At 37.1% G+C, this 25,534-nt stretch overlaps 1 protein-coding gene across 11 annotated transcripts in view; it reads right to left on the minus strand.

Annotated features, from left to right (window-relative positions):
• Positions 1–3,597: 3,597 nt before the first annotated feature.
• Pls3 (plastin 3) overlaps positions 3,598–25,534 on the minus strand; it is a 96,403-nt gene continuing 74,466 nt past the window's right edge. For 6 of the 11 annotated variants that reach the window (XM_004874791.2, XM_087199916.1, XM_087199917.1 and 3 more), the window contains 12 exons: positions 22,431–22,563; positions 20,059–20,140; positions 19,129–19,294; positions 16,595–16,737; positions 12,473–12,568; positions 10,831–11,026; positions 9,160–9,238; positions 8,515–8,629; positions 8,159–8,292; positions 7,063–7,186; positions 6,620–6,744; positions 3,598–4,835 (listed from right to left, as the gene is read on the minus strand). In XM_004874791.2, the coding sequence (XP_004874848.1) occupies positions 4,703–4,835; positions 6,620–6,744; positions 7,063–7,186; positions 8,159–8,292; positions 8,515–8,629; positions 9,160–9,238; positions 10,831–11,026; positions 12,473–12,568; positions 16,595–16,737; positions 19,129–19,294; positions 20,059–20,140; positions 22,431–22,563 (1,526 nt within the window). In that variant the 3' untranslated portion in view covers positions 3,598–4,702. Of the gene's footprint in view, positions 4,836–6,619; positions 6,745–7,062; positions 7,187–8,158; positions 8,293–8,514; positions 8,630–9,159; positions 9,239–10,830; positions 11,027–12,472; positions 12,569–12,832; positions 12,860–16,594; positions 16,738–19,128; positions 19,295–20,058; positions 20,141–22,430; positions 22,564–25,534 lie in introns of all 11 variants that reach the window. The other 5 variants (XM_004874789.2, XM_087199911.1, XM_087199912.1 and 2 more) reach the window with 1 other exon arrangement.

The raw sequence follows: 25,534 nt of genomic DNA on the forward strand, positions 1-25,534 counted from the left end.
AGCCTAGTGGAAGATCTGTGGGGGCGTTGCCCTCTCATGAGAGTGAACTGTTACAGAGTGAACTTGGACCATTTTCTTGCTCTAGCATCTTACCTTCCATGAGATCTCTTTCTCTCTTTCAAGTGCTCTCAGCATTGTGATGCTATCAACCACAATGTGATACAGCCAAGGGTATTCTGGCAAGAATCAGCCCTATCCCTAAACTGAAAACTGCAAGATAAACTTTTCTTTATAAAGTATCCAATCAATCTCAGGTATTTTGTTATAGTAGTGAAAACTGACTAATTTTAAGTATATTATTTGGGGGATGTGACAATTTTATAGTACTTATGTAGAATATTCTTTTTCTCAGGAGATCAATGTTAAAAGTTTTTGTTTATTTTGTTTTCTGAGACAGTGTTTTGCTCTGTAGTCCAGGCTGGCTTTGATCTTGCTATGCAGCCCAGATTGGCCCTAAATTTGTGACTCTCCTGCCTCAGTCTCCCAAGCTCTGGGATTATAGGCATGTGCTTCTATGCCTAATTTGATGCTGAAGTATTTAGGAATGAAATGTTTAGATGCTTGCCACTTCTTTTCAAAGAATTCAGCAAAAACACAGATAAAGCAAATATGTGCAAGTGTGAACAACGGGTGATGTAGGTGAAAAATGTATAGGTGTAACTCTTTCAATTCTTTATGGTTAAAACATTTCTGGTACATTATTTGGCTGATTGTAGGAACACATTTTTTGTGTGTTTTGGTGGTATTGAGGATTGAACTCTGGGCCTTTGCACTGAGATATATCCTCAGCCCTGTTTTTTTTTCCAGTACCAGGGATCAAACTCAGGACCTTGAGCTTACCTTGAGCTTGCCAGGCAGGCACAGCGCCACTGACCTACATTCCCAGCCTATTTTCTTTTCTTTTTTTTTTTTTTTAAGACAGGATCTTGGGAGGTTGCTAAATTGCCCAGGCTGGGCTCAAGCTTGCAAGCAATCCTCCTGCTTTGCTTGGCCTCTCAGAGTGCCAGTATTACAGGTGTGCAACAACACACTGTCTGGTAGTAATAATGTATTTTAATTTTAAATTTTCTTTCTTTTCCCAGCATTATAAAAATGTGACAAAAATGATAAGCCTTTATTATTTATCCTCCTCTCCTACCCTAGGTATTAGCCACAGAGATAGATTTTTGTCCTTAAGATTTTTAAAAATGTACATTATAGTTTGGATCTTAAATGTTCCTGAAGCTGATGTGCTAAAGGCTTGGCTCCCAACTCATTGCACTGTTGGGAGGTTGTACATTCTGAGGAGGTGGGAACTAGTTGGAGGGAGTAGATCCTTGGGGGCTCTGTTTGGACTCTGTCCTCTTCCTCTGTCTCTGTCTGCTTGTGGGCCAACATAAGGTGAGCAGCTTTCCTCCACCATGTTCTTCCACCATGTTGTATTGCCTCATCTTGGGCCGGCCCAGAAACAATGGAGTCTCCTATCCATGGATTGAAGTCTCTGAAATTGGGAACCAATGTAAATCTTTCCACTTTTAAGTAGTTCCTCTTAGGTATTCAGTGACAAAAGTGAACACAATGTATATGCTACCATTTCCTGGTATGTCTTTCTATGTCATTATATAGAGTGCCACAGCAGTGGATATATGGATGGATCCTAACTTATTTTACCAATCGTTCCTTACAATATAAGATGTATCAAGGAATACTGCTATACTTGCTAGCTGCAGTGTTGAAGGTTATGCTGGTTTTTTGTTTGATAACAATTATCAATTTGCTTTCCACAAACTGTAAACTCTTCTACTGTGGTGTTATAGAATACCTGTATACCCATACCCTTATCAATATCAGGTAAGTATCAGTCACTTAATTTTTACCAACCTGACAGTAAAAAATGCAACATACATGCTCTGGGTGTTGTGACACACACCTATAATCCCAGCACTTGGGAGGCTGAATCAGGATGACCCTGAGTTTAAGGCCAATCTTGGAATGCATAGTGAGACCCTATCTCAAAAAACAAAACAAAGCAGAATGGTTCTGCAGTTTGAACTGAAGTTAAAAAAAAAAAAAAAAAAAACTAAGCAAAAGGAAACCCTAAATGCAGTTCATTATTGTTTTTTAAAAGGTAGTCTCCTCCACCCCTTTTTGTGTTTTGAGACAGGACCTTGGTAAGTTGCCCAGGTGGGGTCGAACTTGTGATGGTCCTGCCTTATCTCCCCAAGTGCTGGGAATCAGGTGTGTGCCATTGCACTTTGCAAGGCAGTTCTGTTTTTAAAAATGCATATTATTAAGTGCAAGAAGCCATCTGAAAAGGCTTCATGCTGTATGATTCCAACTCTATTATATTCCAGAAAAGATAAAACTATGAAGACAGGTGCTGCTAGGGTTTGGGGAGGAGGGATGAATGGGTAGAACACAAAGAATTTTTACAGCAGTGAAACTATTCTACATGATTACACAATGGTGGATGCATGTCATCATACATTTGTCAAACCCATGGAATATACACTATAAGAGTAAGGGCTATGGATGTAGTAAGAGCATTTGAGTAGCATGTATAAGGCCCTGGGTTTAATTCCAGTTACTGCAAAAAAAGGCCACAAACCAGAGTGAACCCTAATGCAAAGTATGGACTTTGAGTGATAATGATGTATCAGTGTAGGTTCATTGGTTGTAACAAATACTGCTCCAGTGCAAGACATTGATAGAGGTGGAGGCTGCACCTGAGAGGCAGGGCTATATGGGAAATCTCTGTGCCTTCTGTTTAGTTTTGCTCTGAATCTGCAACCACTCTAAAACATAAAGTGTTTTTTTAGAGAGTAGTTCTTATTTGCTTTAAATTGCATAACCCTGTAATTCATCTCCTTTTCTCAGTTTCTATGGGATTTGTAACATATTTAGAAGTGTCTTTTCTACTTTCAGATTAAAAATACAAAATATTTTATAATATCACCATATAACCTGATCTTCAAAAGAGTGAACTTCGTATTACTTATCACGCAAAGGCTTAAAAGGATACCATAAACACTGGTTGTCAGCGAGAGATGATTTTGTGCCACAGGGGACAATAGACCATGACTAGAAATACTTTTGGTCAGCAGCACAGTGGGTAGAGGCTACACAATGCTACTTTACCTCCTATAATGCACAGGACAGCCTCTCCTCCCACCTCCACAAAGCATTATCCAGTCCAAAATGTCAATGGCAATGAGGTTGAGAAAACCTGCTCCAAATCACTTGTCCTCCCTGGCTATTCCATTACCCTTGTTTCAGTGTCTGCACATCAGAGAACACAGGAAAGATTAAGGCAGATGGGAAAGAAAGAAAGGAAGAAATGGATAAGTAAAGTTTTTTATGTGCTGGAGATCTAACCCAGGACATCATCCACGGCATGCTAGCCATGTGCTCTCCCACTAAGCTACATTCCCCCAGGCAAATTTTGGTTAAATTGGAAAATTTTTTTACCCCATTTGTACTATTCTTAGTTCAGTACCTCTAATGCTGCTCCAAAAGCTCAAATTTAACACTATTTTATAGATTATACCAAAGAAACAAGAAAAAAGAACTTGCGAAACAATGGAATGCTAATAATGGATAGAAGCATGAAGAGACTAGTTATTATGTAAATGCCTTTATTTGAACCACTACATTTCTACCAGATTACATCACTTTTCAGAGTTAGAGTAACATAATGATCTTGAAAACTACAGCAAACAGCTTCACAAAGCAAGAGTACATTAAGTCCTACATATATACTTTTACTTTTTAGTGATCACATCCTCTTGTTGTGGGTGTAAAATTAAAAAATATATTGTACACTTATCATACTTGGCCTACCGTATCCCATCTACACTCTGACCTCATTCTCTCCCCATCTGTCTTGTCCAACAGTATTTTAAATTTAAAGAGAGAGTTTGATGATACAGGTTGTAAAACAAATAAGCATGTATAGAACCAAGTGATTTAAGACAAAATATTTCATTCGTTTACATCTTGGGTGTGAGAGGAAAGATGCAAATTTAGGGTACATGGTGCCTCTACCTATAATTATGCTTTTGACTTACTTAAAGACCCCTTTAAAAAAGTAGCAAAATCAGCAGTCTTATTGAATGTAATCAAAATATTCTTAAATGTACAAAAAAAGGATCATGTAGAAAGAATACTGTAAAAAGACACTGATTTTAAGAATAAAAGAATAAGAAAAGCTCTTACATTCCGCATGGCCAGTTACTTTGGCAAATTTTCAGTACTACAAAGTAAGCAAAGGATACTTATATCCAAATACCTTCTGACCATAGTTCTTGAATAAGAACTAGCATCCTGTATGGAAAGCAAAATGACTGTCTAATAATATTAATTTCCAATCTAAGCGAGTCTCAAGAGATGGACCTTCTAAGAGGGAAAAAGATATGTAGAGAGAAATAACACACAGCAATGGGAAATATCAAGGGCAGCATTCTAGGAGGAGAGAGCAAAATAGTTTGGCTACAAGCACATTTCAGGTGTGCCTGACAAATCCAACTCTGACTATGGGAAAGAAGAGCTGTTTCATTAAAACTCTTTCCCCCAAGGGCTCTCATGAGGAGCTAGTCTTGTTAATCAAAACTAAAGTCTTTTAAATGATCAAGAATTCCTTAAGCCACGAGCACGTCACCTGGAAATAGTGGACTTGCTAATCATGCACCTGGGAACAAGGTTGGTTTTATTTAGGTTGGTTACTTTACACTCGCTTCATCCCCCTGCCCATCAAGCATGCGAACACAGTCATGACCATCTTGGGCTTTACTTCCACGAGGTCTTCAGGGAGAGCATACACTCTGGCTCCAATTCTTCTAGCCATTGACACAGCATACCTATTTTTTTATGAAACAAAAATTAAGATGAAATTTTTGTCAAGGACGCGATATGAGACATCATTTTCCTCTTTTACAATCATTTGCCAGGGTTGAAGAAATTCCACACTGAAAGTGCTAATCAGAATGATTTCACTTTTTGTTTTGTTTTACTTTGGCTTTGAGTTCACTTTTAAATTATACCAGGTTTTACACTCTATTATTTTTGCACTGATGTCCTCTTTGAAGTGAGAGTTCAGTCTGCAGCACTGACTTCTTATGAAAATCAACTACCTAGGTTGGTGGCACTATCAATGTTGATATTCTCTTTGGGCAGGGAGTAAGGTAACAGACCCTCTCATATGATCTAAGAGATATGGAGTGGGGAATTATGCCAGGTGCAAAAGCCCAGTTGTATGTAGATGCAGTGAGTATTTCCACAAAATATGCTAGGAAGTGGAGGAAAGGTACATGGTAACATGGTATGAATAGAGTGGCTGGACCAAGCACTGAAAAGGGCAGGCAATAGAAAGATGAAAGAACTGACATGCCCACATAGGGAAATTTGCAGGAATATACATCAACTAATCCAGAACCATTTCCAGGTGCATTGTAATAGGAATCTTTAAAGATAATCAAATCAGGTCATAGTCTAAGCCTTCAGTAAGATAGGGAAAAAACCTGCTACTGAAGATCTACTATTGAAATACAAGAAACTTTTAAGGCAGCCTTCTTCTGAGGGCCATTGCAAAAATCCTACCAATGTAGGAATTGAGGAAATAAACTCAACATATGTAGTAAGAGTGGTCTGTGTACAATACAAGAGACATAAGAGTTCGGTGGCTCAGTGGTTCAGGCATTTCTGTAGTGTGTGCAAGGCCCTGGGTTTCATCCTCAGCACCACCAAAAAAAAAAAAAAATGAGACAGATGTACCATCTAAAGTATGAATATCCTTAGGTCATTTTCTTTCTTGTTTTGTTTGTACCTGATTTGTGTACCTATCTCTATAATCCACTAAAGCAACAATTGAGAGCCTTGAAGTGGTTCTCAATTGCTAGATTCTTACATATTTTTTTCACTTACTCTTTACAAAGCTTCTGAAGTATCATTGCCCCCAGTTTACTGATGAGGAACCTGAGGCTCAAAGACATTTCTCTCATATGACTGAGATCATACATTATTTGTCTATGTCTGGTTTATTTCATGTAAAATAATGTTCTCCACGTCACCCATGTTGTTGAAAACGGAAGATTTCATCTTTTATAGGGGCTGAATAACATCCCATTGTCTTATGTGAACTCTAAAAAGCTGCTAGAATGGAATAGAAGCTTAGGACAGAATAGAATGGAACAGAGGCTTGGGAAGTTTGGAAGGGCACATGAGGAGATGTTGGCCAAAATATATGTAGTTATTGTTTGTTGAGAGAAGAAAAAGAGTCCAGGGTAGGCAAATGTGTGGAGACAGAAGGTAGGTTGGTGGCTGCCTGGGGTCAGGGGATGAGAAACAGAGGACAGGAACTACTGATGGTTTCAGGGCTTCTTTCTTAGGTGATGAAAATGTTCTAAAATAAATTGTGATAATGATTGTATAACTGTATTAAAAACCATTGCATTGCACACTTTCAATTGGTCAATTGTATGATATTTAAATCATACTTTAGTAAAACTGTTAGAAAAGTGTTAAAACCTTTTAAAAGGTAGTTTTCTCCCAGATAAAGACTCCTATGTGGCAGAACATGAACAAGAATTTAGACTGGTTGGGCTGAAAAACCTGTATTCTCCCCACACTATGCAGCCTCCCTTACTTGGCATTGTTGTGCTTGTCATCTTCTGTTAGATTGTCGCTCTTAACAAGGTCATAGTTTATGCAGCCTGGTTGGATGGCGTCAATTAAATCCACAACTGCCAAACTGGAGCTGATTGTCTTGTCCTAGTGTAGAGGGAGAACAAATCTAAGAATTTCAATATGTACAAATTAACATGTGCTTCCTTTTATAAGTGCATAAAGCAAAGCCCAGTGAATTAAAAGAGAATTTTGTCTTGTTTTTTTTTTTTTGGTACCGGGGATCGAACTTGGGTCCTTGCGCTTACAAGGCAGGCAGCAGAACCACTGAGCTAAATCCCCCGCAAAAGAGAATTTTGTTGTTAGCCCAACAATAATTCCTAATCACAAATAAACTAAAGATTGTCCTTCCAAATTATATTTTCTAGAAAGCATAATATTTAACAGTCAAATATGGATTCTGACCTTAAAATTCTGAATAGAAGTTAATTTTCCAGCTTCACGCAATGTTCTGTTCACCCAGTTTACAATGATATCATCATTAGCTTTCTGACCCTCTCCCAGATCCTCCAGAACATTGAGAGTGTACCTAAGAGAAACAGCAGAAGAAAAGGTCACAATCTACTTTACGAAAAAAACCCAAACAAACAAAAACCACAAACACCAGAAAGATACTTTATCTCCCATTTCTTTTATTCCTTAGGTTTGAAAGACTACAGAGTTGATGGAAAGAGATTCACACTATGTGAAAAGAATATTTCAAGTAGTAGCTGCTTATCACTTTATAGTGGTAGGGACAATATCTCTGGTGCTTAAATAAAAGATATATGATAAAAAAATAGAAGATAGATCTTTTACAAATGCGAAGGTGATCAAGACATGGAGAGAGGGGGAAGGGGGTCATAAAAAGAATTAAGATGTGTTATAGACATGTACCCCATAATGAATGTAATCATTATGTACTGCAAACATGTACTAATTAAAATTAAAAAATTTTAAAAAGATCTCTGGAGCCTAAATGTGCAGGCACATTTTATACTATGGTAGTCCAATAGTGATGATGACTTAAAACAACCTATGCTTTGGCTGGTACTTACTCAAAATGAACACTTTAGCACTGTCATTAAGAGATCTTCATTTTTCAAAGGGTTACACGAGGATGCTCCTACTTTTTTCTGGGAACATTTGCTGATTGATTGATGGTGCTGGGGACTGAATCCAGGGCCTCACACATGTTAAGCATGTACTCTACCACTGAGCTACCTCCTCAGCACATCTGCCAACTGTGTTTATACACTGTCACTAAATGAGGTTTAAGTACTCATCAGTTCCTATGAAGAAAAGGGAATCACTACAGTTCTGCTGCCTAACTTACAAGGAAGAAGGTTTCTCTTCCTAAACATCCAATATGTACTCATGACTTAAATGCATTTCAGAGTCCAAATACATTAATGTTCAAAAGTGTACTCATTAACATGTTTACTTATTAAAAATATAATAAGAACAAAATCACAGATATGTGTTATAGTGAAGCTTAAACAGCTAAACTTGTGTCCTATACCTTCTCATCAGCTGCCAGACTAAAGCTAAGGTCAAGGTTTGGTTCCCATCATTCAAGTCTTGTCCTCCAATGCCAACCAGGGAGAATTTAGCAGGATGTTTCCCTAATTCCACAGCATAGTTGCAGTTTTCTAGCTGCAAACACACAAAAGTAAATGAATGGTTAAAGATCTTCATTTGTTTAATTTGCAGACATTTGTGCATGTGTTGTGTAATGCTAGGCATTTGCACACAAAAACTAATAAGATATAATTTCTAGCCTCAAGAAGCTCAGGATCAAGAGTTTTCAAAACAAAACAAACCAATTGATTATAAAAACAACTGGGAACAAAGATATGCAGCAAATTAATTATCTACCTTTTTCATGTTAGCTCCAAGTTTCGGGTATGGAGGTTTGTTAACCTTACTCCAGTCCACAGGAACTTTAATTCTTTCATATAACTGTAAGATTACCAGGGCATCTTGCAGGTCACTAATGATTTTAAAATAATTTGATTAGTGTTTTCAGACAGTAGGGACTTTTCTTTCCTTAAAAACATTAACACTATACTGCCAAAGAAGATATATAAAGCCATAATCCCTAAGACTCATATTTTCCATTGGTTTGTGCTGAAAATAGCTAAGATCATCTGATTCACTTTAAAGTATGCATTGAGAGCTAATTACAAGGAAAACAGTTCTAAAAGCCTGGACATACATAACAAAAATCCCTGTCCCTACATTAGGGTCAGAGTACAGTAACTGAGGACATGGATAAATAGATAATATAATTCGAGTGTGTATGTATACTGTAAAGAGATACATCCTATCACAGTCAGTGACTATGTAAAGAAAGAATTTAGGCTTTTGCGTATTTGGAAAATGATGATGGAAACCGCCACTCACATTCTCTAATATAAATAATTGCTATAAATGAACACTTAATCTTTGGAGCTGGCATTATTTACATAACATCCATTCATGATGTTGGTAACTATTTATAATAGCAATAGGATGGCTTACACATAGAGATGGTTTACGTGGGGATTAACACCAAGAGAGTTCATCCAGTTTCGGAAAGTTCTTTCTTCACGAGTTTCTCCTATAAAGAATATTAAAAAATGTTTTCATTCACTAAACACTTTTCATATGTGCATATAACTTATGTATGTTTATTTTATCTGCTCTATTCTAATTGACAAGTATTCTCCAGTATGAATACCCAAGTATTCCTTCTAGATATATTCTTTCTATATTCATGTTTTTAAAAAGTTTTCTACATTTACATTAAAATTTAAAAATATAATCATATTCTAAACACTTAAGCCATTTAGCTTTATGTGCTTTTTTCGTTTTCTTTTTGGTGGTGCTCAAACTTAGGCCCTTGAGAATGCTAGGCAAGCCGGGGATTTAGCTCAGTGGTTCCAGTGCCTGCCACACAAGCACAAGGTCTCAAGTTTGATCCCCGGTTCCAAAAAAAAAAACTATACAAGAGAATGCTAGGCAAACACTCTACTCCTAAGGTATATCCCCAGCCCCACAGACATTTATAAACTAAATAATCTGCTCTCTTCTAATCTTTTTCCAATATCTCCTCAAATCTGCATACCTCATAGTAACTGATGTTATCAGTTTAGTTTATATTTTTAAAACTTTGCTATGATCGTATGAATTTATATTTATATTAATGTATGTTTTTCTTCAACTCATTTAAAAAATACCAAGCTACACATGATTACTACTTCTACAAGTTTATATTAAAGTAACAGATTACTTGAAGCTTCTGGGGATGAAGGTATAGCCCAGTGGTAGAGCACTTGCTCAGCTTATGCAAGGGTGGGTTCCATCCCCAGGACTACCAAAAAAAAAAAAAGCTTCAAAAGCACAAAATTTAAGATTTTATAAAGACACTCACTGACCTACAATTTGCATTTGTTAATTTTTATATACTACACTTCATGCAAATATAATGTGAAATAGGCAAACTCTGCCTGTCTCAAATTTAAATAATTGCCATAGGCTAGCATTTGTTTTTTTGTCAGTTTGACTGTGGATGAATGAAACATTAATACTAAAAACATACTCGTCAAATTGAAATGTATATGTGGATTTTTCTGGTGAGAGGTTTAAAAAGAGGTCGAACCCTAAACATTAAAACAATAACAGAGGTTTACCAAATGGCCTTATATTAAGTGATCCTAGACTATTTTACCTTTCTTTTTTAAGTTTTATTTTTTCAGCGGTGCTGGGCATTCAACCCAGGGCCTTGCTTGTACATGGTAGGTAAGTGCTCAATCACTGAGCTACTCCCCCAACCCACTCTACTTTATTGTAAAAGTTCATTTGTATCATCTCTTTCCAGCAGTTGCCAGTTTTCATTCAGCACTGTGTTTACTTCTAGTAGAAACTTGCTAGAGCAAAGTGGATGAGGAAATTTCTTCAGGTCAAATTATGACATCATTATGGCCTCTATATTTCTACTCTTTAGCCCACATATCAGAATTTGAAAAACTCAGCAAGTGTGGTGGTACACGCCTGTAATCTTAGTATCAGGAGGCTGAGGCAGGAGGACCGCTGCAAGTTCGAGGCCAGCTTGGGCTACATAGTGAGTTCAAGGCCAGCCTGAACTACATAGTGAGGGCCTGTCTGGAAAAAAAAAAAAGAAAAAGAAAAGAATTTGAACATCTTTATTACCTTCTAATAGAGTCCAGTCAATATCCTGGTTCTCTGGCTTAGTTAGCGCTGGGTATTTATTAAACAGGTTAGCCACAAAGGCTAAATTCAGTTTAGGGTTTCCACTGACAACATCAGCAGGGGTAACAAACTGCCTGCAACCTAATTTATCTGCCTGTTGAAGCATACTTTCAGCTCTCTTCAAATCATCTGTTTCCTGTTGAAGTAAAATAGAAGACATTTTTAAAAGGCCATACTAAAAATATGGAAGCTTTCCATACAATCATAGTCTTGGACATACAATTCGACCTTCTATGAACCAACACATGGTACTTATAAAATTGTTTTGAATGCAAAAAAAAGCAGGCTCATTAGGATGTGCAATACCTTTAAAATACCATAGATGGCACCCAAGCACATCTAAATACTGAGTACATTTAACTCAGGATTACATCTTATACCAAATTGCATCAAGCAAAAAGCTAGATCAGAAATATGTGTTTAGAAAGAAGAAAGAAATGAAAAAAGTTAAAACTGTTCACATTTTAAGATTAGGTTGTAAAGAGGGTGTACGACTGAAAAAAGACACTGAAAAACAAGGGAAAAGTATGAACAGAGGCTCAGAAGTAAATGAAATGTTTGGAGAAGACTGAGGCATCCGGATTGTGGTGGGAAGGGAGGTTTGACGAGTACAAACTTATGGAAAATAGCACTAGCTAAGAGAAATGGATCAAGATTGTGTAGGGCCTTAAAGCTAAGCAGAGTATTTTAGACTGAATTCTAGAGTCAGTGGAAGAATCTTTAAAGGACTGTGAGGAGAGAAGACACAAAGAAAGGGGTGTTTTAGACAGCTCACTTATGGACCATTGGCAGGAGAAGGGTTGCATCAGAATTAGGGTCGATTAATATACTGGTGCTGTTCACCCAGGCATAGGAGCACCTGACCTACCAAGAGTGTCCCAGGCCAGAGTTTTCCATTTAACATACAGACAGAAATATAAGCACATAAGTCAGGTACAAATTTAGTTTTGGTAAGGGCAGAGCAAAATGGTTAAGTCAATGTAATCCACTTAATTCTATCATGATAAGATACATGTATGCACTTTGTTAATTAGTAGAATGCATTTTTTTATCTAATGGGTACAGAGAAACAAAGAATGCTAAAACCTTGGGACTAAACAGTCTAGTGCAATTCCTTTACTGATAGGCAAAGTGAGATCCAATTTTAGGAAGTAACTTGTCCAAAGTCACAGAACAAATTAGTAACAACCAGGAGACAGTAATTTCCCCAATTGGATTACATGGATCAAGATTTTGTAAACATATTCAAACACAGGAATATTACAGATACAGATATGAATATATAATCATTAAATTGGTTATTATAATCCATATGGAAAAAGGCTAGTCTCTAGTGCTTATTTCCCCATGCTTGACTTTGACTGGTTTATGTCATCCATATAAATCAATAGCACAATTATGAAACTCACTAATAAACTATCAAAAAAGTTATTTTTTCCTGAGTTATATGTACAGTAATATTTTAAAAAAATAATGCTTAAAATGTTCAACATCACTACATGTAGTTAAAAAAATTATTAAATTTTTAAGAAATAAACAATAATTTTGTAAGCCTACAGAATTCAAGAGCATCTATACTTACGTTGAAACCTGACATGTTAATATCTATCTGTGGTTCACCTTCCTTTTGTCCTTTTGGTGCAATTTGATTCAAAAGATGGAAATAGGCTTTGGAATCCTACAAATGAATTGAAAATGTCAGTGAGATCACTTTACAAAGAATCAATGTCTCCTATTGTGTCATGTTGGAAGGATATTTGCATCAGATTTGGTGAAAATATAAGGCACAAGTCCTTATCTCCTAATGTAACATCTTTTCCCCAGCAAAGTCCATCTATTTGGCCGTATTTCTGTCTCAAGTATAGATGAGCTAGATTTTGACATGACTTTACAACTTATTAAAGTCATTGATACAAAAAAGTGCTAATAAACATTTCTGTACCTTCACCGAATTACTGAAGTCAACAAGCTTGAATGATAAAATAAGCATGAAAAAGTAGTGGAGCAGAAATCCAGGAAGCATAGGAAAAGAGAAAATAAACAGGTTATATCATTACAGAACACAGTATATACCTTAACCTATGGAGAAGAGATCTGCTAGGTTCAAAGGTATATTTAATTATAAATGACATTTCTTAACTGTCTTAAATGATATGTCTTAAATGAGAAACACTTTAGTTGTTAAAATAACATTTAACCTTTTAAGACTGGAATATACTTAACAAAACAAGCCCTCCACCCCCATTCTCTGGGCCCCAACCCTATGCAGTGAGGGGAATGGAACCTAGGGCCTCACACATGCTAGGCAACTCTACCACTGAGCAATGTATCCACAGCATCAGGCCTCTCTTTTTAAGTTCCTGGACTCTTGAATACATAAGACAAAGTGAAGCAGCTCATATTGGGGGTCGGATGGTTGAAATAGGCTGCATGGAAATTCCACTGAATACATTGTATTAGCACAAATGCAGGCATCAAGTAAAATTCTGCCTGTCTGAAATACTAGAGGACAAGCACTTAAGACAGGATGACGTAATCCTGCCCTGTCTAAGATCACCTGTAGAGCAGTGTCAGTTTTCTATTACTGGGCTTTGAAATACAAATAGGCTATAAAAGAATGTTTCTCACAGTAAAGTCCAAAGACTGTGTGCATCTTAATCCCCTGGGGAGTTCCTCTCAGTATGTGGGTTACTGCAGCTAACCCTAGACATTTTTGGCAGCTTCCCAGGAAGCTGCTGCTCTTTCAACGCTATGAAGAGAGTTTGAAATTCGGTGCCATAAATGATTTTAAGACTGAGGAAAAGGCCAGGATGTAGCTCAGTGGTGCCATGCCTGCTTGGCAAGTGCAAGGTCTTGAGTTCGATCCCCGGTAAGGGGGGTGGGATGCAGAAAACAGGGTTGGGGATGTAGCTTAGTGGCAGAACACTTGCCTAACACGTGTGAAGCCCTGGGTTCAGTCCTCAATAGAGGAGAAAAAAAAAGATTGGGGAAAATCATTGGGTGAAAGTCTTTTCAGGGCAATTCATAAAATGCCAGCCCAGATCCTATCATTAGGGGGCACAGGGGTTACCCCTCTAAGGAAGAGCACACTGCAGCTGTGCAGTGCCTTCACGTCTACTCACTCACTGAAGGTACATGAACAGTTTATAATTTAATCCTATAAATTTGAGAAAAACAGGTGAAGAGCAGATGCAGCAGAGTCTGTATTTACTACCCTGAAAGGCATTTGACGCTTAGGGGAAAATTTGAATTTGAATATAAATAAATTGGAAATTCATTTTCACGTTATCAAAACACTCTTTGCTTTTTACAAATATTCAAAGCAGGCTTTATTTTAAAAATAGATTTCATCTTGCATATTTAAAATATACCCCAGCACATGAATTCCATTTATAAATGGTTTTCAGGAGTTCATGTAATGCAAGAAGCATTAAGCACGTTGGATAAGTTAAGAGAGTTGATACGAAGAATCCTTAATTTTCACTGATAAAATCAGTACAGTAAGTATCTCATTGCTTCCTCTCAGCACTGGACAAGTTGATAAGATCATAGGATATTGTTTTCATAGCACTATTGGTCAGAGAACTCTGGTAAAGATACTCAAGGTTGCCTTGTGCTAATGATGCACACCTGGAATCCCAGCTACTTGCAAGTCTGAGGCAAGAGGATCACAGGTTTGAGGTCATCCTGGGTAACTCAGCAAGACCCTGTCTTAAAATAAAACACAAAGAAGGGCTGCAGATGTAGGAGGATGTAGCTCAATGGTAGAGCAACCCTGGGTTTGATTCTCACTACTGCCAAAGACAAAAACAAAAACCTCAAGTTAGTTCCATGTGTCTTCACATCTGGAGTTTTAAGAGTTGAAAATTGAACCACACAGTTCCCTTTTAGCATTGTGGGGGGCTGGTACCAGGACAACTCCTTCCCCCTGTCCTGAGGACACAAAAATCTGAGAAGGCCTCTTATGTAAAATGGTGCAGTAAGCACATCATATACTTCATTTTATTTATTGAAGTACTGAGGATTGAACCCAGGGCATTTGCACTGACCTACATCCTAGGTATTTTTTTTTTTTTGGTACCAAGGATCAAACTCGGGACCTTGCACTTGTGAGGCAGGAGGTGGAACCACTGAGCTAAATCCACCCCCCACTCCAGCCATTTATTTTTTTTTATTTTATTTTGAGTCAGGGTCTTGCTAAGTGATTAAATTTCCCAGGCTGGGCTTGAACTTGCCATCCTCCTACCTCAGCCTCCCAGATTGCTGGTATTACAGGGTGTGCCATTAGGCTTGGGCTCTCATACACTTTAAATCATGTATTAGATACAATGCAAATGCAGTGCAAGTAGTTATTCTATTGTATTATTTAGGGAATAACGACAAGAAAAAATGTCTACATGTTTAGTACAGATGTAACCTCCACCTCCAATAGTCAATCAATGGATGCGGAACTCAAGGATGCAGAGAGTCAACTGTATTTCCTATGGCAATTCAGCCTCTTTTTGTATGAGAAGCAAAAGGCATTATGATGAGTAATGAGTGCCAGAATTCAATTTGACACAAGAAATATGTGAAGGGTTTTAAAAAATGTTTTATGATACTGGGGATTGAACCCAGGGCTTTTGCATTGAGTTACATCCCCAGCCTTTTAAAAATTTTCAGACAAGGTTTTACTAAGTTGCTAAGTTGCCTAGGCTGGGCTGAAACTTGTAATCCTCCTGCCTCAGCCTCCCAGAGTGCTGGGATTACAGACATGCACAATGACAGCAGACAGCTGGCTTGAGGGACTTTTATGTGGCAGGTACTGTGTTAGAGGTAGGTTTTAGTGGCAAGGTACCAGTGCAGGGGCTGAGGTAGGAAAAACAGACATAAAGAAGCTCTCAGCACTCCCTCAAGGAATGAAACATTAAAAGTAAGCATATACTGGGCTAGGGATTTAGCTCAGTGGTGCCGCTGCCAGCCTCACAAGCGCAAGGTCCTGAGTTGGATCCCTGGTACCAAAAAAAAAAAAAAGTAGGCATATATGACAAGACAGACACGAAATAAGAAAGGTGACAGGAATCCTAGCACTCTCGGTGGCTGAGGCAAGATGATCGCAAGTTCAAGCTCAGCCCAGGCAACTTAGTGACTTAGCAAGACTGTGTCAAATAAAAAGTGAAAAAGGACCGAGGGATGTAGCTCAGTGTGAAGGCCCCGTATTTGATCCCTGGCACCATGGAGGTGCGTGTGTGGTGGTGGCGGCATGTGTGACAGGGACATTGAGGTCCTTCTCCTCCTAGGTTTTTACTAACAGGCACAATGAAGCTTTGGAAAGACAATTAGGAGTAGACAGTCATGTTCTATTCTTTTAAATTCTCTTTTCAACAGTAGTCAGAATATAGAAAATCAGCACTGCAATACTTTCCCTTTTCCACAAAATGTGACAGACTAGTGCTCTTGCTCCTTACTTGGCTCTACTTCTATACTAAAATTTACTATGGGCAGGGCTGGGGATATAGCTCAGTGATAGAGTGCTTGCTTAGCATGCACAAGGCCCGGGTTCCATTTCTACCTTTGCAACATAAATAAATACAACTAAGTAGAAAAAAAATCTGTCATCAGGGCCAAGGACCAATCAGGCTTGGTGATTTTCTTTGTGTTATGATGGGATAAAATCCCCAAGCCATTATACCCCTCAAAGATGTCACTGTGCTTTGCTAGTTACCTTAATGTCAGCACTAAAGTTGTTGATTTTTTGCCAGCCTGAGTTTTCCAAATGGAAGTTTGCCCATCTAAGCAGAAGCTCCTCTGGAGACAATTTCATAAGCTCTTCCAAAGTCTCACCATCTCGAAGTAAAGCAGCCAATGCTGGAAAGGAAAAAAATCCCACAATCAATACATGATATGATAATGGCCATGGCAAGTTCACTGTCTTTTGACACTGTGTGAAGTAAAAGAGATGCAAGAATTAGTATGACATATTTCCTGGTTGCAAGCTACTCAGTCTAATCAAAAGATAAATAGATGTGTAGATAATTACTTAACAAGGTGATACCGAGACATGGTATTATGAGAATGCACAGTAAATATGTAAGTTATATATTTATTTTTTCTTTTATTATTCTTCACATTCCGAATACCAAATAATGCTATAGACTGTAAGTTTAATGTCTTTTACCTTGTTATCTGTTTACATAAGTTTTTCTTATTTATATTTAAGCATAGTTAATCAGTCAAGTTGAACCTATTTTATTCTTTTTTTTTTCTTTTGGTACTGGGGATTAAACTTGGGTCCTTGCACTTGTGCAGCAGGTAGTTGAACCTATTTTAAAAGGAGGGTTGCTAGATAATTTTGTTTTTGTTGAATTCTGTGTGTGGAAGAAACCAGTCTTTTTTAGTTTTTCTTTTCATGGCACTGGGGATTGAACTGGTGGTCTCACACATGCAAAACATACATTCTGGCACTGAGTTATATTCCTGGCTCCAAAGCCGAGCTTTGCTTTCTTCTTCTTCTTTTTTTTATTTTGTAAACCATCCCATAGGTAATGGGTAAAAGCTTGTTGGGTACTCACATAGAGAACTAACTAAATTTAAACACAATTTTAAGAAAATGTATAGTCCTTATGAATATTGGACTATAAAATGAAGGGGGATTAATACTGGACAAGAATGAACCTGTCTAATTTCTGAAGAGGTCCAAGTAATACCTAGATAAGAAAATGTCATCTCTGGTGGATGCCTGTTATTGTAGTGCTCAGGGATTTAAGCTAGAGTAGAGACAACATGGCCACTTACCCAGAGCCCCTATAGCCCAATGCCTATGCAGTTGATTTACTACATGAGTCAATGTCATTTTATGTTGTTTCCCCTTTCCTTTAACTCATTTAAGCAAGACTAACACCACTGTGAAGAAAGCTAGCAATTAGAACAATTTTATTCACTTACAAGTAGGGCATTAGTGCAGGGTGAGAAGTATGCACCTGCCGTCCAACTACTTGGAGGATCACTTGAATCCAAGAGTTCAAGACCAGACCAGGCAAAATAGCAAGACCCGGTCTCAAAAAGCAAAACACGAACAAAGGAGAAACACAGGATTGAAAATGTAAAAGTAACAATGGCTTGAAAGTGCAAAAAACCCCCACAAACCCTATAATGTGTAAAGGTGCAAAATAATACTCAGCAGGCATGATATCTTGAAAGTACCGAGACTCTCAAGTATATACTCTTTCCCAAAAGTAACTGAGTATTGAGATGTGATGCTAGAGACCTGTGGAATAAAATATGAGTATTTAGAGCGGTGCTTAACATTTTTTCTTCTTTTGCACAGTGCCAAGGATCAAATCCAGGGTCTTGCATATGCCAGGCAAACCTGGTACCAGTTGACATTTAAAACTTTATAGGGAGAGAGTGATATAGTACTTCCAAGAACCCAATAACAATTTTATTGCATATATGTATACATCCTATAAATCAATGTGTGACACAAAAATCTATGCTATAAAAAGGATAATGTTTTTGGTGGTTCAGGAATGGTTAGAACCATCAAGAGTAGGTTAGAAAATTTTGGATGAGGTCTAAATTTGTGATAGAATAGGAAAGGTATTAAAAGTAACTGACAAGGAAGTAGAAAGGAGACTACTATTAGACAAGAAGGGAATAAGAGGGAGGAGGAGAGGTACAAGGGCAGGTAATAGGGTGGATGGATATGAGCAAAATATATGAATTGAAATCCCCCCTAAAATGTCTCATGGCAGTGAAGGATAGGGCAAGGAGGATTATGGGGGAGAAATGATCAAAGTATGTTACGTGCATGTATGAATCTGCCAAAATGAAACCCACTAATCTAAAAAAAAAAACACCCAAGAACAAACAAAAGAAAAGAATTTAACACACAATGGTGGAGCTGAATATGGTGACAGAGTAGAGGTTGTGTGGAGAGAGTAGCAAAGGATATCAAGTTTGGGGACCTCGAAAAAGTCATTAACCAAAAAAAAAAAAAAAAAAAAAGAAAAAGTCATTAACCTCTCTGTGCTTTTGTATATTTAATGTAAAATAAAATTTAAAGGGCCAGACAAATGTTAATTACCACTAAAGAAGAGAATTATAATTAGGCTGTTTTCTTGAATAACTCTAAAGCATTACCTTATGTTAATCCTAGTTATCATCTAATCATCTCAATTAAGTGAAAGTTCAACAGTCTGCATGGCTAGAAAAAATAACCAATAAACAACTTTTGAAATAATGACTGTGCTTTATTACCTTCATTCCTGCTTAATTCAATGTCAGCGAACAAACCGATCTTAATGATCTGCCAAAGCAGTCCCAAAACCAGATGAGGTTTCCCAGCCCGCAAATCCTCTGCACCAATATTCACAACATGACACCCAATGGCAGAAGCAGAGTTCAGTGCCAAATTCAAGTTTTCCTGTAAGACAGGCAAATTATGTATTCGCTTCTTGACCTTTCCATTTTTTTGTAGTCTACTTCTCCCTTCACTGAAAATAGCCCTCAATGAGAAAATGAACATCCTATATTTCACCCCTATATAATTCACAGAAAACAAATTCCAGACTTGAGTGTTAAATAGCATAGCTAAAGCAAATCTCTGTCTTGTTGCTATTATCTTTTTCAGAATTCCATGGGAAGTTAGTATTTTTATTTGTTCCTTTCTGAAGTATGCTGACACTAAAGGAAAGGGCTGAAACCAAAGTAAATATATGCTTGTGAACAGAGTGTCATACTACTAAAAATGCCCAAAGAGACTCTAACAGTAAGGCATATACCCAAGTTCTAAAAGCTATCAATCTCCACATGCCAAGAGGTGTTCTTATCTGAGGAAATTTTGCTAACAGTCTTAATACTTGATAGAAAGGAAAAATAATCCCTTCCCTAAGCAAGCCAGTTAATTAAGAGTGTAAATGTTTTTGCTTAATTTTGCAATGTTTGAGCACATTATATGATGAGAAGAATAGGGTTTTGGTGTTTGAATCTCAGTTCCAATATTAACCTTAAGCAAGCTCCCAAACCTGAGTCACAGCTGACTTTATGAAATCTGGATAATAATCCCAAATTCAGAGCTGTTGTAGGAGAACTGATTAAGTGAGAACACACAAAGTGCAGAGCCCAGGTCTGTTAAACAGGCCTTAGAACAGTAGTTTGTGCACTAGGAGGGGGGAAAGTAATGCATACCTGAATGATGAAGGGTGTAAGCTTCTTTTTGTTGATTGCTCTTTCATCAATGGTATCAGGAACGGAAAGATTGATCATTTTACTGAAATAAAAATAAAAAGAACTGATTACTTTTTAGAGACTACTCATAAATATTGTAAGACATCTTTCTTGTAATCTAAAAATAATTTCAATAGGTGATTTTGATCACAAAAAACTGTACATACAAAATACAAGAAACAAAAACAAAGAAAAGACCTGGGTTGGGAATATATTAGTAAAAGAGCGATTTTCTAGCATGCCTAGGAACCTGGATTTGATCCCCACCACAACCATCACCAATAACATCAACAACAAACCCAACCAAAATGTTTACAATACTTAGGTCTCAGAATTGGGACATATTTTCTCATTTTTCTTGTTTCAGTATTCTTTACAATCTCTTAAAAGAATGAATAACCTACATACTGAGAAAAACTTTACTAAATAATTGTTAAAAGCAGGTTAAATCCCACAATGAAAATGAAATCTCTTTTAGATAATATAAATCACAATTATAAATTACCATCTATCCACAAGGCAATAAAATTAGTTGAGCTCGAGATTTTTCTTTTCTTTGTTGTGCTAGGGATTGAACCCAAGGTCTCATGCATGCCAATAAGTATGTACTTCGCCACTGAGCTATGCTCTAGGCCCAGTGACCAGATGCTTACAGAGTGCCTGAACCCTGTGCTAGCCACTACATTTAGGGAGGAAAAGAAAAAGCTAGTTTAGTTAGGCTATAACCTGTGACTTATTAGAGAGAAATTTCTCATTTGATAAGACTTATTTATTTTTATTTCATTTTTTGCAGTGCTGGGGATGGAATCTATGGCCTTGTACATGCAAAGCAGGTGCTTTACCACTGAGCGACATTCTTAGCCTCATTTGAAAAACTTTAGAGTTAGACTCTAACAGTTTAGTTGTTTATAATACTTCCCTGACAAATTTTATTCTGTATAGAAAAAAATGTGCAAAGTTTAAATATTAAATAAATAGTTCTGTATGATTATCTCTATTAAAACAAATGGCAAATTATTTCTACTGCATATAGACAGACAAAAAGGGCCTATCTTACATTTTTAAAATCAGCTTTTCCAACAATCAAAATGACCTTATTGCAAACAGAGGAATTTTATACTATCATCTGAAATATATCTATTGCCCTGTTCTAAGTACTCTATAGGTAGCAACTTAATGCTGTGAAGCAAGCAAACCTTTTATGAAATACTTGGGACCAGAAATGTTTCAGATTTTCGAATATATATATACTTACAAAATTCTTTAAAAATTACATTTATATTAATATAGAACCCCATGTAATAAAGCCCATCATTATAAGTACTGGATCATATCTCTTACATATATGTGTGTGTGTGTGTGTGTGTGTGTGTGTGTGCGTGTGTACTGAGATATCTTGGGGATTGGACTCAAGTCTAAACAAATTTAATTTCATTCATCATATACATCTCATACATATAGCCTGAAGGAAATTTTTATTTTAATGCTTTATGGTGCTGGGGATCAAACCCAGGGACTCTCACATTACAGGCAAGCACTATACAACTGAGCTACATCCCCAGCCCAGAAGGTAATTTTATACAATATTTTTAGTGACCCGCATTTTGATTGTGACCTGTCCCATGAGGTCAAGTATGAAATTATTCACTTGTGGTGTCATGTCAAAGCTCAATGTTTCAGATTTTGGAGCATTTCAGAGATCAGATTTTTGTATTAGGGATGCTTGACCTATACAACAATATGGGGATCATAATAGATGGCAATTGAAATACAAAGGGGTGAACTATTGGACCACGGCCACACAGCTACAGAGACCAAGCCTACAGACTATGAAGCATACTCTTAACCACTGTGCTGCTACACTGACTCTGCAAAAAGGAGCAGCAAAGGAAAGTGCTGATAATCTTGTATCATTTTTGCCAAGCTACAGTACTGCTGGCTCTGGGGAAGCTGCAGTGACAAAAGCATTTTTCAGAAATAGGTCACTCGAGAGTGAGGACCGGTGGGTAGTCTCTTTTTTTCTTCAGATGAGATAGTACTTCAGAATAAATAGATACTGACACACTTAAGTTCAACAAAGTTGTAATGTTCTGCTTGCTAAATGAGACAAGAAATTGGATGCTGAGAACTTCACCCTATAAAAATGTCCCCAGTCTACACCTGAGAGTTTTACATTCATGGACAGACTTAAGAGATGAAATCAAAAAAGCAGAACCTGTTAATTTTCCCATCGATTTCCTGAGATGAAGCTGTCAAGCATCCAGAAACAAATCTATCAGTTACATGGAAGGCTACTTTTAGAAATCTGGATATAAAACAAGCTAACATCTTACCAAAGCACAATTCCATCACCAACAGCTTTGAACAGGTCATCGGTATTTGGGTTCATCGGTATAACATGTCTGCAGTCAGGATCGTTTTCCAAAGCTTTGTTTATCCAGTTAACAAAAGCATATTTTTCTTCCTCTAAAATTATGTTAAATAACAAGAATTTAGCTCATACTTTAGGATAATTTTTAACTTCAAAGTCTACAATATTTATATGGTAGTGTTAAAAGCTAATGTGTCATAAACATGTGGTTATTTTCTTTGGAAACCCACAGGACTGGACACAACACAACAATTAGGAGTCAAAAAATTAATGGATAGAGCAGGTTACCTGACCCTTAGAGAAGTTATTTACAAAATTCTTTAAGAAACAAATGGAATCCACAAAACAGATACAAACAGATTTCCAGGAAATTAAAAACTCCATTGAAAGTCTACACAGCAGAATGAGCCAATGTGAGGACAGAATTTCAGATACAAAAGATAAGATTGCAATTAGTGACCAGGAAAAGAAAAACTGCTTCAAAATTGTAGAGGACCATAAGAAATCAATCCAGCAGCTGCTAGACAATGCAAAGAAGAATAACATAAGACTGATTGGAGTCAATGAAGAAACAGGAGAGAGTGCAGATGACATAAAAACAAAATTGTTCAGAGAAGTAATGGCAGAAAACTTCCCAAGCAGGAGAAAAGAACTTGGCATGCAGATAAGTGAGGCATACAGGACTCCAAATAGCCTTGATCAAAAAAAATCTACAGATCCGCATATAATTGGTAAGGTTCCAGAAACCCAACAGAAGAACAAAGTTCTACAAGCAGTTAGAGAAAAGAAACAACTCACATACAAAGGAAAGCCTATCAGGATCATAGCAGACTTCTCAACGCAAACCCTCAAGACAAGAAGAGCTTGGAGTGACATATTCCAAGCCCTACAGGAAAACAGCCTCCAACCCACATGGATGTACCCTGAAAAACTATCTTTCAAAATTGATGGAGAAATAAGATACTTTCATGACAAAGAGCACCTTAGGAACTTCATGAAAACCAAACCAGCACTCCAAAAAATATTAGATAATATCCTAGGAACAGACAATGAGGATCACAACCCCATGGAGCACAGCAGAATGAATCCATTGGGTGCAGCAAGAAATTAAATGTAAAGGGGGAGAATCTAACAAAAAGAAAATGTCATGTCAAGGATAAGTCAATACGTATCAGTTATATCCATCAATGTTAATGGTCTCAATTCACCAATCAAAAGAAATAGGCAGAATGGGTCAAGAAGCAAGATCCAACAATATGCTTGATACAAGAAACACACTTCACTCAAAAAGAAACTCATAGATTGAAAGTTAAAGGATGGAAAACAATACTCTATGTGACAGGAACCCCCAAAAAAGCAGGAGTAGCTATCCTCTTTGCAGATCAAGTGGATTTCAAAACAACACTGATTAAGAGAGACAAAGAAGGACACTACATTCTTGTAAAGGGAACAATCCAACAGGAAAAGATGACAATCATAAATATCTATGTACCAAACACTAGTGTGCCCAACTATATAAAACAAATACTAACGGACATGAAAAGTCATATATGCACTAATACAATTGTAGTGGGGGACCTCAATACCCCACTGTCACAAACAGATAGATCAACTAGACAAACCATAAGTAATGAAATACTAGAACTCAACTGAACTCTTGAACAAATGAACTTAACAGACGTTTACAGAGTGTTCCACCCCACAAAATCAGAATACACATTCTTTTCAGCTGCACATGGTCGTTTTCCAAAATAGACCACATACTCACTCGTAGAACATGTTTATGTAAGTGGAAAGGAATTGAAGTTATCCCCAGTATATTATCAGACCACAGTGCGATGACATTGGAGATTAATAGCAAAAGAAACCACAAAAATTGCATAAATACATGGAAATTGAACAACACACTTCTGAATAACCAATGGGTCACAGAGGAAATTAAAGAAGAAATCAGACAGTTCCTTCAATTAAATGACAATGAAAATACAACATATTGGAATCTATGGAACGCAATGAAAGCAGTCTTACGAGGGAAATTCATAGCAGTGAATACACATATTAGGAAAACAGAGCAAGCCCAATTAAACAACATGATGCTGAACCTCAAGCTTCTGGAAAAAGAAGAGCAGGACAAACCCAAAGGTGATACAAGGGAGGAAATTATAAAGATCAGAGGAGAAATCAATGCAATGGAGACTAAGAGAACAATACAAAAAAATCAATGAAGCCAAGAGTTGGTTCTTCGAAATAATAAACAAAATTGACAAACCCTTAGCCAACCTTATCAGAAAAAGGAAAGAAAAGGCCCAAATCCATACAATTAGGAATGAAAAGGGTGAAATTACAACAGACCCAGCAGAAATCCAGAGGATCATCAATACCTACTTCCAGAACCTATATGCCAATAAGATGAACAACACAGAAGAAATGGGCAGATTCCTAGATACATATGAATTACCAAAGTTGAACAAAGAAGACCTAAAAATTCTAACAACCCAATACCAACCAATGAAATTGAAAACGTAATTAAACACTTACCAACTAAGAAAAGCCCAGGTCCTGATGGCTTCACTGCTGAATTCTACAAGACATTTAGAGAGGAACTACTGCAACTACTGTTTAAACTCTTCAATGAAATTGAAAGGGAAGCAATACTCCCAAATTCATTCCTGGAAGCAAGCATCATCTTGATCACCAAAGCAAAGAAAGACCCAACTGAAAAGAGAACTATAGGCCAATCTCACTAATGAACATAGATGCAAAAATCTTTAATAAGATACTGGAAAATAGAATGCAGAAGATTATCTAGAAGATCATACACCCTGACCAAGTGGGATTCGTCCCAGGGATGCAGGCATGGTTTAACATATGCAAATCAATCAATGTAATACACTATATTAATAGAGCCAAGGACAAAAACCATATGATTATCTCCATAGATGCAGAAAAATCATTTGACAAAATCCAACACATATTTATGATAAAAGCCCTACAAAAAATTGGAATAGATGGTCTCTACCTCAATCTGATAAAGCCATCTATGAAAAACAAACAGCCAATATCATA

This window comes from Heterocephalus glaber, unplaced genomic scaffold (genome assembly GCF_053883595.1).
Source record: "Heterocephalus glaber isolate CG9 unplaced genomic scaffold, H.glaber_assembly_v1.0 deba00001732, whole genome shotgun sequence".
NCBI lineage: Eukaryota > Metazoa > Chordata > Mammalia > Rodentia > Bathyergidae > Heterocephalus > Heterocephalus glaber.